General features: G+C 44.3%; 1 protein-coding gene across 2 annotated transcripts; it reads left to right on the top strand.

Annotated features, from left to right (window-relative positions):
- The first annotated feature begins 11,567 nt into the window (after positions 1-11,567).
- Positions 11,568-15,483, top strand: LOC115190952 (zinc finger protein 706). 2 transcript variants are annotated; one of them, XM_029748997.1, is made up of 3 exons: positions 11,568-11,716; positions 13,827-13,975; positions 14,719-15,483. In XM_029748997.1, the coding sequence occupies exons 2-3, from the start codon at positions 13,841-13,843 to the stop codon at positions 14,818-14,820; spliced, it is 237 nt and encodes a 78-aa protein (XP_029604857.1). In that variant the 5' UTR covers positions 11,568-11,716; positions 13,827-13,840; the 3' UTR covers positions 14,821-15,483. The 2 variants fall into 2 exon arrangements, with proteins under 2 accessions (XP_029604857.1, XP_029604858.1); XM_029748998.1 differs by having other exon boundaries at positions 11,601-11,716; positions 13,806-13,975.
- Positions 15,484-16,974: the final 1,491 nt, after the last annotated feature.

Consider the following 16,974-nt stretch of genomic DNA (forward strand, 5'->3'; position numbering starts at 1 on the left):
TTTTGTCTTTTGAGCTTCTAGTCATGAAATCTATGCAGCCTACTCACTCACTTTTTATAGCTACTGTTTACAGGCCTCCTGGGCCATATGCAGTGTTCCTCACTGAGTTCCCTGAATTCCTATCGGATCTTGTAGTCATAGCAGATAATATTCTAATTTTTGGTGACTTTAACATTCACATGGAAAAGTCCACAGACCCACTCCAAAAGGCTTTCGGAGCCATCATCGACTCAGTGGGTTTTGTCCAACATGTCTCTGGACCTACTCACTGCCACAGTCATACTCTGGACCTAGTTTTGTCCCATGGAATAAATGTTGTGGATCTTAATGTTTTTCCTCATAATCCTGGATTATCGGACCACCATTTTATTGCGTTTACAATTGCAACAAATAATCTGCTCAGACCCCAACCAAGGAGCATTAAAAGTCGTGCTATAAATTCCCAGACAACCCAAAGATTCCTTGATGCCCTTCCAGACTCCCTCTGCCTACCCAAGGACGTCAGAGGACAAAAATCAGTTAACCACCTAACCGAGGAACTCAATTTAACCTTGCGCAATACCCTAGATGCAGTTGCACCCCTAAAAATTTAAAACATCTGTCATAAGAAACTAGCTCCCTGGTATACAGAAAATACACGAGCTCTGAAGCAAGCTTCCAGAAAATTGGAACGGAAATGGCGCCACACTAAACTGGAAGTCTTCCGACTAGCTTGGAAAGACAGTACCGTGCAGTATCGAAGAGCCCTCACTGCTGCTCGATCATCCTATTTTTCCAACTTAATTGAGGAAAATAAGAACAATCCGAAATTTCTTTTTGATACTGTCGCAAAGCTAACTAAAAAGCAGCATTCGCAAATGGAGGATGGCTTTCACTTCAGCAGTAATACATTTATGAACTTCTTTGAGGAAAAGATCATGATCATTAGAAAGCAAATTACGGACTCCTCTTTAAATCTGGGTATTCCTCCAAAGCTCCATTGTCCTGAGTCTGCACAACTCTGCCAGGACCTTGGCTCAAGGGAGATACTAAAGTGTTTTAGTACTATATCTCTTGACACAATGATGAAAATAATCATGGCCTCCAAACCCTCAAGCTGCATACTGGACCCTATTCCAACTAAACTATTGAAAGAGCTGCTTCCTGTGCTTGGCCCTCCTATGTTGAACATAATAAATGGCTCTCTATCCACCGGATGTGTACCAAGCTCACTAAAAGTGGCAGTAATAAAGCCTCTCTTGAAAAAGCCGAATCTTGACCCAGAAATTATAAAAAAATATCGGCCTATATCGAATCTTCCGTTCCTCTCAAAATTTTTTGAAAAAGCTGTTGCACAGCAACTCACTGCCTTCCTGAAGACAAACAATGTATACGAAACGCTTCAGTCTGGTTTTAGACCCCATCATAGCACTGAGACTGCACTTGTGAAGGTGGTAAATGACCTTTTAATGACGTCAGACCGAGGCTCTGCATCTGTCCTCGTGCTCCTAGATCTTAGTGCCGCTTTTGATACCATCGATCACCACATTCTTTTGGAGAGATTGGAAACCCAAATTGGTCTACATGGACAAGTTCTGGCCTGGTTTAGATCTTATCTGTCGGAAAGATATCAGTTTGTCTCTGTGAATGGTTTGTCCTCTGACAAATCAATTGTAAATTTCGGTGTTCCTCAAGGTTCCGTTTTAGGACCACTATTGTTTTCACTATATATTTGACCTCTTGGGGATGTCATTCGAAAACATAATGTTAAATTTCACTGCTATGCGGACGACACACAGCTGTACATTTCAATGAAACATGGTGAAGCTCCAAAATTGCCCTCGCTAGAAGCCTGTGTTTCAGACATAAGGAAGTGGATGGCTGCAAACTTTCTACTTTTAAACTCGGACAAAACAGAGATGCTTGTTCTAGGTCCCAAGAAACAAAGAGATCTTCTGTTCAATCTGACAATTAATCTGGATGGTTGTACAGTCGTCTCAAATAAAACTGTGAAGGACCTCGGTGTTACTCTGGACCCTGATCTCTCTTTTGAAGAACATATCAAGACTGTTTCAAGGACAGCTTTTTTCCATCTACGTAACATTGCAAAAATCAGAAACTTTCTGTCCAAAAATGACTTAAAAAAATTAATAGATGCTTTTGTTACTTCTAGGCTAGACTACTGCAATGCTCTACTTTCCGGCTACCCGGGTAAAGCACTAAACAAACTTCAGTTAGTGCTAAATACGGCTGCTAGAATCCTGACTAGAACCAAAAAATTTGATCATATTACTCCAGTACTAGCCTCCCTACACTGGCTTCCTGTTAAGGCAAGGGCTGATTTCAAGGTTTTACTGCTAACCTACAAAGCATTACATGGGCTTGCTCCTACCTATCTTTCCGACCTGGTCCTGCCGTACATACCTACACGTACGCTACGGTCACAAGACGCAGGCCTCCTAATTGTCCCTAGAATTTCTAAGCAAACGGCTGGAGGTAGGGCTTTCTCCTATAGAGCTCCATTTTTATGGAATGGTCTGCCTATTCATGTGAGAGACGCAGACTCAGTCTCAAACTTTAAGTCTTTACTGAAGACTTATCTCTTCAGTAGGTCCTATGATTAAGTGTAGTCTGGCCCAGGAGTGTGAAGGTGAACGGAAAGGCTGGAGCAACGAACCGCCCTTGCTGTCTCTGCCTTGCCGGTTCCCCTCTTTCCACTGGGATTCTCTGCCTCTAACCCTATTACAGGGGCTGAGTCACTGACTTACTGGTGTTCTTCCATGCCGTCCATGAGAGGGGTGCGTCACTTGAGTGGGTTGAGTCACTGACGTGGTCTTCCTGTCTGGGTTGGCGCCCCCCCCCTTGGGTTGTGCCATGGCGGAGATTTTTGTGGGCTATACTCGGCCTTGTCTTCGGACGGTAAGTTGGTGGTTGTACACATTCCTCTAGTGGTGTGGGGGCTGTGCTTTGGCAAAGTGGGTGGGGTTATATCCTGCCTGTTTGGCCCTGTCCGGGGGTATCATCGGATGGGGTCACAGTGTCTTCTGATCCCTCCTGTCTCAGCCTCCAGTATTTATGCTGCAGTAGTTTATGTGCCGGGGGGCTAGGGTCAGTCTGTTACATCTGGAGTATTCTCTTGTCTTATCCGGTGTCCTGTGTGAATTTAAATATGCTCTCTCTAATTCTCTCTTTCTTTCTTTCTCTCGGAGGACCTGAGCCCTAGGACCATGCCTCGGGACTACCTGGCATGATGACTCCTTGCTGTCCCCAGTCCACTTGGCCATGCTGCTGCTCCAGTTTCAACTGTTCTGCCTGCGGCTACGGAACCCTGACCTGTTCACCGGACGTGCTTGTTGCACCCTCGACAACTACAATGATTATTATTATTTGACCATGCTGGTCATTTATGAACATTTTACCATCTTGACCATGTTCTGTTATAATATCCACCCGGCACAGCCAGAAGAGGACTGGCCACACCTCATAGCCTGGTTCCTCTCTAGGTTTCCTCCTAGGTTTTTGGCCTTTCTAGGGAGTTTTTCCTATGGAGTTTTTCCTAGCCACCGTGCTTCTTTCACATGCATTGCTTGCTGTTTGGGGTTTTAGGCTGGGTTTCTGTACAGCACTTTGAGATTTCAGCTGATATACGAAGGGCTATATAAATAATTGATTTTGATTTGATTTGATTTGTTTTTTAATATATTATTTCATGTATTATTTCTTACATTGTTAGCCCAGGAAATCTCAAGCGTTATTACATACAGCTGGGAAGAACTATTGGATATAAAAGCAATGTCAACTCACCAACATTACGACCAGGAATACATCCAACATTACGACCAGGAATACGTCTTTCCTGAAACGGATCCTTTGTTCGGACCTCCACCCTGGACATGCGATTTTATCCCAGAGGCCGACCCAAAACAACATGGTCGCCGCAGGAGAGGCAGACGGAGCGGCCTACTGGTCAGACTCAGAAAGCGAGCACACCATCCACCACTCCGGAGCATATTACTTACCAATGTCCAATCTCTAGATAACAAGGTGGACGAAATTAGGGCACGAGTTGCCTTCCAGAGAGACATCAGAGATTGTAACATTCTCTGTTTCACGGAAACATGGCTCACTCGGGATATGTTGTCAGAGTCGGTACAGCCACCCGGTATCTCCATGCATCGCGCCGACAGAAACAAACATCTCTCTGGTAAGAAGGAGGGTGGGGGTGTATGCCTTATGATTAACAACTCAGTGTAATCACAACAACATACAGGAACTTAAGTCCTTTTGTTCACCTGACCTAGAATTCCTTACAATCAAATGCCGACCGCATTATCTTCCAAGAGAATTCTCTTCGATTATAGTCACAGCCGTGTATATCCCCTCCCAAGAAGATACCTCGTTGGCCCTGAAAGAACTTCACTGGACTCTATGTAAACTGGAAACCATACATCCGGAGGCTGCATTTATTGTAGCCAGGGATTTTAACAAAGCTAACCTGAGAACGAGACTTCCTAAATTCTATCAGCATATCGAATGCGCCACACGGCTGCTAGCATTCTGGATCATTGCTACTCTAACTTCTGCGATGCATACAAGGCCCTCCCCCGCCCAACCTTCGGTAAATCTGACCATGACTCCATTTTGTTGCTCCCAGCCTATAGACAGAAACTAAAACAGGAAACGCCCATGCTCAGGTCAATACAACGCTGGTCTGACCAATCAGATTCCACGCTTCAGGATTGCTTCGATCACGTGGACTGGGATATGTTCCGGATAGCCTCAGACAACAACATTGATGTATCCGCTTACTCGGTGAGCGAGTTTATTAGCAAGTGCATCGGAGATGTCGTATCCACTGTGACTATTAAAACATTTTATAACCAGAAACCGTGGCTTGATGCCAGCATTCGCGCAAAACTGAAAGCGCGAACCATCGCTTTTAATCATGGCAAGGCGACTGGAAACATGACCGAATACAAACAGTGCAGCTATTCCCTCCGCAAGGCAATCAAACAAGCAGAGCGTCAGTATAGAGACAAAATAGAGTAGCAATTCAACGGCTCAAACACGAGATGTACAGTGGGGGGAAAAGTATTTGATCCGCTGCTGATTTTGTATGTTTGCCCACTGATAAAGAAAGGATCAGTCTATAATTTTAATGGTAGGTTTATTTGAACAGTGAGAGACAGAATAACAATAAAAATATCCAGAAAAACGCAAGTCAAAAATGTTATAAATTGATTTGCATTTTAATGAGGGAAATAAGTATTTGACCCCCTCTCAATCAGAAAGATTTCTGGCTCCCAGGTGTCTTTTATACAGGTAACGAGCTGAGATTAGGAGCACACTCTTAAAGGGAGTGCTCCTAACCGCAGCTTGTTACCTGTAAAAAAGACACATGTCCACAGAAGCAATCAATCAATCAGATTCCAAACTCTCCACCATGGCCAAGACCAAAGAGCTCTCCAAGGATGTCAGGGACAAGATTGTAGACCTACACAAGGCTGGAATGGGCTACAAGACCATCGCCAAGCAGCTTGGTGAGAAGATGACAACATTTGGTGTGATTATTCGCAAATGGAAGAAACACAAAAGAACTGTCAATATCCCTCGGCCTGGGGCTCCATGCAAGATCTCACCTCGTGGAGTTGCAATGATCATGAGAATGGTGAGGAATCAGCCCAGAACTACACGGGAGGATCTTGTCAATCTCAAGGCGGCTGGGACCATTGTCACCAAGAAAACAATTGGTAACACACTACGCTGTGAAGGACTGAAATCCTGCAGCGCCCGCAAGGTCCCCTGCTCAAGAATACATATACATGCCCGTCTGAAGTTTGCCAATGAACATTTGAATGATTCAGAGGACAACTGGTGAAAGTGTTGTGGTCAGATGAGACCAAAATGGAGCTCTTTGGCATCAACTCAACTTGCTGTGTTTGGAGGAGGAGGAATGCTGCCTATGACCCCAAGAACACCATCTCCACCGTCAAACATAGAGGTGGAAACATTATGCTTTGGGGGTGTTTTTCTGCTAAGGGGACAGGACAACTTCACCGCATCATTTGACGGGGCCATGTACTGTCAAATCTTGGATGAGAACCTCCTTCCCTCAGCCAGGGCATTGAAAATGGGTCATGGATGGGTATTCCAGCATGACAATGACCCAAAACACACGGCCAAGGCAACAAAGGAGTAGCTCAAGAAGAAGCACATTAAGGTCCTGGAGTGGCCTAGCCAGTCTCCAGACCTTAATCCCATAGAAAATCTGCGGAGGGAGCTGAAGGTTTGAGTTGCCAAACGTCAGCCTCGAAACCTTAATGACTTGGAGAAGATCTGCAAAGAGGAGTGGGACAAAATCCCTCCTGAGATGTGTGCAAACCTGGTGGCCAACTACAAGAAACGTCTGACCTCTATGATTGCCAACAAGGGTTTTGCCATCAAGTACTAAGTCATGTTTTGCAGAGGGGTCAAATACTTATTTCCCTCATTAAAATGGAAATCATTTTATAACATTTTTGACATATGTTTTTCTGGATTTTTTTGCTGTTATTCTGTCTCTCACTGTTCAAATAAACTATAGACTGATCATTTCCTTGTAAGTGGGCAAATGTACAAAATCAGCAGGGGATCAAATACTTTTTCCCCCCACTGTATGTGGCAGGGTCTACAGTCAATCATGGATTACAAAGGGAAAACCAGCCCGGTCGCAGGCATCGACGTTTCGCTACCAGACAAATTAAACAACTTCTTTGCTCGCTTTGAGGACAATACAGTGCCACCGACTTGGCCCGCTACCAAAGCCTGTGGGCTCTCCTTCTCAGTGGCCAACATGAGTAAAACATTTAAACGTGTCAGCCCTCGCAAGGCTGCTGGCCCAGACGGCATCCCAAGCCGCATCCTCAGAGCATGAGCAGACCAGCTGACTGGTGTGTTTACGGACATATTCAATCTCTCCCTATCCCAGTCTGTTGTCTCAACATGCTTCAAGATGGCCACCATTGTTCCTGTTCCTAAGAAAGCTAAGGTAACTGAACTAAATGACTATCGCCCCGATGCACTCACTTCTGTCATCATGAAGTGCTTTGAGAGACTAGTCAAGGATCATATCACCTCCACCCTACCTGACACCCTAGACCCACTCCAATTTGCTTACCGCCCCAATAGGTCCCCTGACGATGCAATCGCCATCACACTGCACACTGCCCTATCCCATCTGGACAAGAGGAATACCATTGTGAGAATGCTGTTCATCGACTACAGCTCAGCAATTAAAACCATAGTACCCTCCAAACTCGTCATTAAGCTCGAGACCCTGTGTCTCAACCCCGCCCTGTGCAACTGGGTCTTGGACGTTCAGACGGGTCGCACCCAGGTGGTAAATGTAGGAAACAACATCTCCACCTCCCTGATCCTCAACACTGGGGCCCCACAAGGGTGCGTTCTCAGCCCTCTCCTGTACTCCCTGTTCATCCATGACTGCGTGGCCATGCACGCCTCCAACTCAATCATCAAGTTTGCAGACGACACTACAGTGGTAGGCTTGATTACCAACAACGACGAGACGGCCTACAGGGAGGAGGTGAGGGCCCTCGGAGTGTGGTGTCAGGAAAATAACCTCACACTCAATGTCAACAAAGCAAAGGAGATGATCGTGGACTTCAGGAAGCAGCAGAGGGTGCGCCCCCCATCCACATCGACAGGACAGTAGTGGAGAAGGTGGAAAGTCTTAAGTTCCTTGGCGTACACATCACGGACAAACTGAAATGGTCCACCCACACAGACAGCATGGTGAAGAAGGTGCAACAGCGCCTCTTCAACCTCAGAAGGCTAAAGAAATTTGGCTTGTCACCAAAAACACTCATAAACTTCTACAGATAAACAATTGAGAGCATCCTGTCAGGCTGTATCACCGCCTGGTAGGGTAACTGCACCGCCCTCAACCGCAAGGCTCTCCAGAGGGTGGTGAGGTCTGCACAACTCATCACCGGGGGCAAACTACCTGCCCTCCAGGACACCTACAACACCCGATGTCACAGGAAGGCCAAAAAGATCATCAACGACAATAACCACCCGAGCCACTGCCTGTTCACTCCGCTATCATCCAGAAGGCGAGGTCAGTACATTTGCATCAAAGCTGTGACCGAGAGACTGAAAAGCAGCTTCGATCTCAAGGCCATCAGACTGTTAAACAGCCATCACTAACATAGAGTGGCTGCTGTCAACATACAGACTCAAATCTCTGGACACTTTAATAAATGGACTTAATAAAGGTATCACTAGTCACCTTAAATAACGCCACTTTAATAATGTTTACATATCCTACATTACTCATCTCATATGTATATACTTCTGTATACCATCTACTGCATCTTGCCTATTCCATACGGCCATCGCTCATCCATATATTTTTATGTACATATTCTTATTCATCCCTTACATTTGTGTGTATAAGGTAGTTGTTGTGTTAGATTACTTGTTAGATATTACGGCATGGTCAGAACTAGAAGCACAAGCATTTCGCTACACTCGCATTAACATCTGCTAACCATGTGTATGGGATCAATAAAATTTGATTTGATTTGAAACCTCAACAGAGTGAGGCAGTGTTGAGTCAGTCAGCAAGCTGGTCCTGGGGCTCTGTTCAAAAACACAAACAGACCCCACAGAGCCCCAGGACAGCAACACAATTAGACCCAACCAAATCACGAGAAAAAAAAGGTAATTACTTGACACATTGGAAAAAATTTACAAAAAAACTGAGCAAACTAGAATGCTATTTGGCCCTAAACAGAGAGTACACAGTGCAGAATGCCTGACCACTGTGACTGACCCAATCTTAAGAAAAGCTTTGACTATGTACAGACTCAGAGAGCATAGCCTTGCTATTGAGAAAGGCCGCCATAGGCAGACCTGGCTCTCAAGAGAAGACGGGCTATGTGCAACACTGCCCACAAAATGAGGTGGAAACTGAGCTACACTTCCTAACCTCCTGCCAAATGTATGACCATATTAGAGACACATATTTCCCTCAGGTTACACAGATACACAAAGAATTAGAAAACAAACCCAATTTTGATAAACTCCCATATCTACTGGGTGAAATACCACAGTGAGCCATCACAGCAGCAAGATTTGTAACGTGTTGCCACAAGAAAAGGGCAACAAGTGAAGAACAAACACCATTGTAAATACAAACCATATTTATGTTTATTTATTTTCCCTTTTGTACTTTAACTATTTGCACATTGTTACAACACTGTATATAGACATAATATGACATTTGAAATGTCTTTATTCTTTTGGAACTTTGTGAGTGTAATGTTTAATGTTCATTTTTATTGTTTTTTTCACTTTTGTTTATTATCTGCTTCACTTGCTTTGGCAATGTAAACATATGTTTCCCATGCCAATAAAACCCTTGAATTGAATCATTTGCCACAAAGAGTCATGTGACAAATATGTTGGTCAGCCAGCTAGCTAGCTTGGAATGACAAGATGACGGGTTCGCCCAAATGATTGTCAGACTTGGAGATGGAGTCAGGGAAACCCATGGAGGTTGGAAGAAAGTGGATCACATTAAGAGTAAGTATGGACTGCTGCAGAAGGAAATTGAACATGATGAGAGTGAGTATGAATTAACAGCAGTGGCAGTTGCAGTGAAGACCACCGTGTTTGAGCCTTGTTCTGATGGTGATGAATATATTTTTTTTGCCCAGGGGGAGTGAGATTTTCAGAGAGAATGGATCCTTGCCTTCTGACTGATCCATATGTGGTGTCAGGTTAGGTGGACAAGAGGTTGGGGAGGTTGGGTCGGTGAAAGTGACTCTAAGTGGAATTGTGTTGTTTTTTTGCGTTTCTGCCGTCTAGAGGGAGCGTGCACTCCGCACCACGCAACTGGGGGCAACGACTGTGACTTGCTTTCCTCTCTGGAGCAGAGAGCCATTGAAAAGAGTTATCACTGGAGTGGTATTAAGTGTTGAGGGCCAACTAAAGTTGAAGATTCCCGGTGTCTGTGACACCCGCTGTTTGGTGCGGCACAGACCTGGTGGAGAGCGTGGTGAAACAGAGAAGACACTGTCTGTACTACTGAGTTTTGATGCAGAGTTTTTACCAAATAAAGTCGAATTAGGATGTGTTAGTTATGCCGTGAGAGCTTTTGTCCGAACCCATTACAGTGTTTCAGGTGTCAAGCTTATGGTCATGTGGCAGCAGTGTGTAGGAGGGAGATTACTATATGTGAGCAGTGTACAGGAGGACATCAGACAAAGGAATGTGTAGTATCGTTAGACAAAGTTGTGTGTGTAAACTGTAGGGGTACCAATGGTGCTGGAGATCAGAGGGGTCCAGTGATAGAAAGCCAGGTTGAGGTTGCCAGGATCAAAGTAGTACAGAAGATGTTGTATGCTGAGGCAGTAAAGAGAGTAGTAGAGGAAGATGGGTCCAGGGTGAGGATCCTAAGAGGATCCCTGTGAGTAGGCTGTCAATAGAGAGTGATAGGAGTAACATGTGCTTCAGTAAGGTTTTTTTTTGGCGTTGATGGCCATGGTTGTCAACTGTACCGCAAAAATGGAAGGTAAATTATAGAGGATAGATGTTGTGGTGGCAGCTGCAAAGAAGTACATGGGTGTACGAAATTTTACTGCAGAAGAATTGCAAGGTGTTTTGAACGATAGTGTCCCGTCCTCCCAGGCTGCTGGCCTGGTGTAGGATCAGCCAGGGCCAAGTAGTGGACTAGTGATGAGGCGACAATTTTTTCATAAAGTGTAATCTATCACAGTGCCATCCGTTTTGTCACCAAAGCCCCATATACTACCCACCACTGCAACCTGTACTCTCTCGTTGGCTGGCCCTCGCTTCATACTTGTCGCCAAACCCACTGGCTCCAGGTCATCTACAAGACCATGCTAGGTAAAGTTCCCCCTTATCTCAGCTCGCTGGTCACCATAGCAGCACCCACCTGTAGCACGCGCTCCAGCAGGTATATCTCTCTGGTCACCCCCAAAGCCAATTCCCCCTTCGGCCGCCTCTCCTTCCAGTTCTCTGCTGCCAATGACTGGAACGAACTACAAAAATCTCTAAAACTGAAAACACTTATCTCCCTCACTAGCTTTAAGCACCAGCTGTCAGAGCAGCTCACAGATTACTGCACCTGTACATAGCCCATCTATAATTTAGCTCAAACAACTACCTCTTCCCCTACTGTATTTATTTATTTTGCTCCTTTGCACCCCATTACCCCTTTCTTCCACTGCAAATCTACCATTCCAGTGTTTTACTTGCTATATTGTATTTACTTCGCCATCATGGCCTTTTTTGCCTTTACCTCCCTTATCTCACCTCATTTGCTCACTTTGTATATAGACTTATTTTTCTACTATATTATTGACTGTAGGTTTGTTTTACTCCATGTGTAACTCTGTGTTGTTGTATGTGTCCAACTGCTTTGCTTTATCTTGGCCAGGTCGCAATTGTAAATGAGAACTTGTTCTCAACTTGCCTACCTGGTTAAATAAAGGTGAAATAATAAAATAATGAATGCATACAGAATAGCAGGCTGATACACAGCCACTACAGTAGGTGGCGGCATGCACCTATAAGATGTGTTTGCGGACCGCCATTATACCAAAGAAGAAGAAGTAGCTAGCTTGGCTAACCACATCAGCGGTGCTGTGTGTCACATTTTCGTGAAGCCTTTGAACAGCGTTGCCATCCAGACCTTTTTGCCAAGACTGAGGTAATGTATATAGTATCTTGCTAGCAGCTACATTTTATTCGACAATTCTTATTTATTTAGGGTAATCTAGCATTAGCGCACCTTATCGTATGTAACAGTATGCCTTTATCAACTACAAACCGGAACGTTGCTAGCTAGCCAGTCTGCCATATGGTCAGCTGGAAGCTAGCATGTTTGCTAACAACAGAGCTAGCGCTAATTATTTAGCTTGCCAGCTAGCATACGATCAATCGCCTTTCAGTGAAAGATAACGTTACTGATAACTAATGTTCTCTCACTAGTTTAGTTTTGTGAGTCGTCACAGTGCGGTGTATTTGGGGAATCGCCGATATCTAGCTAGATAACTAGATAGCTATATGTTTATCGGTTAGCTAGCTAACCTAGCCAGCTAACCAACGTTAACTAGCCAAGTTGTCTGGTTATGTCCGTACTAGCTCTGATCCATCGCGCGATGACAATGAGTTGCCTCTGCCCTTTCCGTTTTTGTATAATGACTGGATATTCAATATACTTTCGTAACTGCCTAAAGTACAGATGTTACTTGAGAAGGTTGTTTTCACTGTGCAAAGGGTGTCGTCCAAAATGCGAATTTGACCGATTAGCGTTGATCCACACGCATGCCTCGTATCGTCCCAACGAGAAGTTGTCGTCGGCCAATGGACCAGAGCTATGTGACTAGCTAGCTAACCACTTAGCTACCTAGCGTTAGCCTGCTGGCTAACTATTTATTGATGCATTCCATGTACGATATCCTCGTGGATCAGACCGTAACCTAGCTAGCTAGTCATACTTTTTGTAGCTACTGTGGATGAGTTTACAATGTTCACCTGAGCTAACGTTAACAGATCAAGCTCAGGCATATGGTTCCAACAATAAATCATTTATATCGCCCTGGCCATGTTATGAAATGCTGTAGGATGCAAATTAGGAACTTAATTTGCAAATGAGGCAGTACAGAATCCATTCCTACAGTAATTTCAGTCCAGTGTAAAGTAGGGTGGTCATATTATTTAGGAATGTAAGGTGGAGTGATAATGCTTTATACAGAAGTTTGAAACAGCTTTTTATACTACTTTATGCAAATTAGATACTTAAAACATACATCCCACCAACACACTCACACAGCACCAACACTCACCACAATTTGAAACAAATTATGAAAGTAGAATACAACTTTTTATACTACTTCAGGGTTTATCAACTAGATTAAGCAGCGGGCTGTTTCTTTTTCTTGCGCGGATTGTCGGAGGGCTGGAACATAATTACAAATAATTTGTAGACTGTAAATTGATCGCAAGAAGCCCAAAACGTATATAATAGTTCACAAAAACAATCATTTCAAACCTTGCTTACATTTGTATACAATCACGTGTCTCTCTGTGTGGGAATACTTCAGAACAGATTATTATGTCCAACAATATAAATTTGCAATATTTTTTTTTTCAAATATCAAAAAAATTGCTCCGAAAACATGGGGGGCCAAATACAACCACCCACGGGCCAAATTCGGCTTGCAGGCCGCCAGTTTGGGAACACTGTACTACTTTATGCAAATTAGATACTTAGTGGTGGAAAAAGTACCCAATTGTTATACTTGAGTAAAAGTAAAGATACCTTAATAGAAAATGACTCCAAGTAAAGTAAGTCCCCTAGTAAAATTCTACTTGAGTAAAAGTCTAAAAGTATTTGGTTTAAAATATACTTAAATATCAACAGTAAAAGTATTTCAAATTCCTTATATTAAGCAGACCAGGGGCACACTTCAACACTCAGACATCATTTTACAAACAAAGCATTTGTGTTTAGTGAGTCCTCCAGATCAGAGGCAGTAGGGATGACCAGGGATGTTTTATAAGTGTGTGAATTGGACTATTTTCCTGTCCTGCTAAGCATTCAAAATGTAACGAATACTTTTGGGTCAGAGGAAAATGTATTAAGTAAAAAATACATTATTTTCTTTAGGAATGCACACAGCGCCAATGCACACAGCGCCGCCCCGACCAACGCACACAGCGCCCTCACCAACACACACTCTGCAGCATAGTGTGAGGTTTTATTTATAACAACCTATTCAGTAACACTCACCCAGCCTGTTGGCTTGTACCTCCAGCTCTAGGACCAGACATGGCACGTGGTCATCAGAAAGTCCAGTCTCAGCAGAAGAATGCCAAGAAACAAGCGGAGGCCAAGAAGGCCAAGGGACATGATCAGAAGACGGCTGCTAAAGCAGCTTTAGTGCACACCTGCGGTGTCTGCCTGGTGAGTTCCTTAAAGACAAGTTGTTGCTTTTCGATCAGGGACAACAAACCATTTTGAAGTTGGGTTGCAAGATCAACGGGTCGTATTCATTAGTGTAAAACGTAGTACTGCTTTTCAATGGAAAACAAAAAAAAATGTTTCTTTTTTGGAAAGAAGAAAGGTTGTTCCTCCGTTTTTTTTCAGTCTGTTTTCTTCCGTTTATCTAGTGAATATGACCATGGTGATCCACGGTAGTCCAGGCGTAGCTGCCGATCCGCGGTAGTCCAGGCGTAGCTGCCGATCCGCGGTAGTCCAGGCGTGGCTGCCGATCCGCGGTAGTCCAGGCGTGGCTGCCGATCCGCGGTAGTCCAGGCGTGGCTGCCGATCCGCGGTAGTCCAGGCGTGGCTGCCGATCCGCGGTAGTCCAGGCGTGGCTGCCGATCCGCGGTAGTCCAGGCGTGGCTGCCGATCCGCGGTAGTCCAGGCGTGGCTGCCGATCCGCGGTAGTCCAGGCGTGGCTGCCGATCCGCGGTAGTCCAGGCGTGGCTGCCGATCCGCGGTAGTCCAGGCGTGGCTGCCGATCCGCGGTAGCTCTTGTTTTCCAACCAGATTTCTCAGTCATGCATTATTTTTTATGGTTTGTTACTTAACACAATTGTTGTTGTGGTAATTGACCCTTTTTTCAGTTGAAATAGCAACATAATCCTATGAAATAAGTTGAATACAAATGATTAAGGCCCCTGTCCTCTGTATTGCCTCTACAGTCACAGATGCCAGATCCCAAAACCTTCAAGCAGCATTTTGAGAGTAAACACCCCAAATCACCAATGCCCCCAGAGCTGGTCGATGTAGACTCTGGCATCTGAACCGGACTCCCACTGAAGACCCCAGCTATGTTCCTTGTTTAAGGCAAACTGTCAATGCAGAAAACAAACCCATCTCTCTCTGATCCACACCCTCATACAGAAAACAAACCACTCTCTCTCTGATCCACCCCCTCATACAGAAAACAAACCCCCCTCTCTGATCCACACCCTCATGCAGAAAACAAACCCCCCTCTCTGATCCACACCCTCATACAGAAAACAAACTCCTCTTGTTAAATGCCTAATGTCTCTTTTGTTGATCTTTCATCCAAGTTTCCAGTTTCTCCCTGTGGATTACCTAGAAATAGACACAATCTCTTTCATTGTTTCCTTTTAGTTTATAATTGAATGTTGGGTAGAATGGAGCAGATGTCCATTCCCAGCTGTGAGAGATGATCCCTGATCTGATTTTAGGTCTGTAGCATTCATCTCTTCTAGCTCTAATCAATGCTTTGTTTTTGGCTGATCAAACCCATCATTTTTGACAGCGATGATCCAAGCTGAAACATGTTGTGACTTGTTTTCTAATTCACATCAAACTCCTCAGCCATAATTTGTACACTTGGAAAATGCATTCATGTCGCAATGATGTAATATAACATTCAATAAAGTTGGCTTTGTTTAGTATCTGCTTCATCCGGTGGCGGAGCTCTGTAATGGAAACTGTTCTGGAACTTTCTCTTTCCAACAACACTTGGGTCAAACACATCCTGGGTTTCTGTTTTCTCCAGTAGGTGGCGTCATGTTCAGTTTCGCATGCAGTGTACCAGTACAGGAGTGTTGGCTCTTTTGATGATGAAAATGAAGCAGAGTTAATTTACGGTCCATGTAGACATTTTACTGGAAAGAGAGGCGAAGGAAAGAATACCGACCATACATCCATGACCGTACTGGGCCTTAATGCAGTTCTGTCTCCTACACTACCAGTCAAACGTTTGGACACATTTTTTTCTTTATTTTTACTATTTTCTACATTGTAGAATAATAGTGTAGATATCAAAACTAAGAAATGACACATATGGAATCATGTAGTAACCAAAGTGTTAAACAGATCAAAATATACTTGAGATTCTTCAAAGTAGCCACCCTTTGCTTTGATGACACACTCTTGGTGTTCTCTCAACCAGCTTCACCTGGAATGCTTTTCCAAAAGCCTTTAAGTTCCCACGTTATGCTGAGCATTTGTTGGCTGCTTTTCCTTCACTCTGTGGTCCAACTCATCCCAAACCATCTGAATTGGGTTGAGGTTGGGTGATTGTGGAGGCCAGGTCATCTGATGCAGCACTCCATCACTCTCCCTCTTGGTCAGTTGTACGGTGTTTCCTCCGACACGTTGGTGCGGCTGGCTTGCGGGTTAAGCAGGCATTGTATCAAGAAGCAGTGCAGCTTGGTTGGGTTGTGTTTCAGAGGATGCACGACTCTCGACATTCGCCTCTCCCGAGTCTGTACGAGAGTTGCAGCAAGAATGTAACTATCAATTGGATATCACGAAATTGGGGAGAAAAAGGGTAAACAAATATATATATATATATATATATATATATATATATGTGTGTATATACAAGGAGTCTAACATGATGACGCTGCTTGAGAGAATGCCAAGAGTGTGCAAAGCTGTCATCAAGGCAAAAATATATCAAAATACACTGCTCAAAAAAATAAAGGGAACACTTAAACAACACAATGTAACTCCAAGTCAATCACACTTCTGTGAAATCAAACTGTCCACTTAGGAAGCAACACTGATTGACAATAAATTTCACATGCTGTTGTGCAAATGGTATAGACAACAGGTGGAAATTATAGGCAATTAGCAAGACACGTTCTGCAGGTGGGGACATCAGACCACTTCTCAGTTCCTATGCTTCCTGGCTGATGTTTTGGTCACTTTTGAATGCTGGCGGTGCTTTCAATCTAGTGGTAGCATGAGACGGAGTCTACAACCCACACAAGTGGCTCAGGTAGTGCAGCTCATCCAGGATGGCACATCAATGCGAGCTGTGGCAAGAAGGTTTGCTGTGTCTGTCAGCGTAGTGTCCAGAGCATGGAGGCGCTACCAGGAGACAGGCCAGTACATCAGGAGACGTGGAGGAGGCCGTAGGAGGGCAACAACCCAGCAGCAGGACCGCTACCTCCGCCTTTGTGCAAGGAGGA

The sequence above is a fragment of the Salmo trutta genome, unplaced genomic scaffold (genome assembly GCF_901001165.1).
Source record: "Salmo trutta unplaced genomic scaffold, fSalTru1.1, whole genome shotgun sequence".
Lineage (NCBI taxonomy): Eukaryota > Metazoa > Chordata > Actinopteri > Salmoniformes > Salmonidae > Salmo > Salmo trutta.

Coding starts and splice junctions, on each gene's coding strand:
- LOC115190952 (XM_029748997.1), top strand. CDS start 13,841: ATGGCACGTGGTCATCAGAAAGTCCAGTCTCAGCAGAAGAATGCCAAG. Junction 13,976..14,718: donor ACACCTGCGGTGTCTGCCTG/GTGAGTTCCTTA, acceptor TTGCCTCTACAG/TCACAGATGCCAGATCCCAA.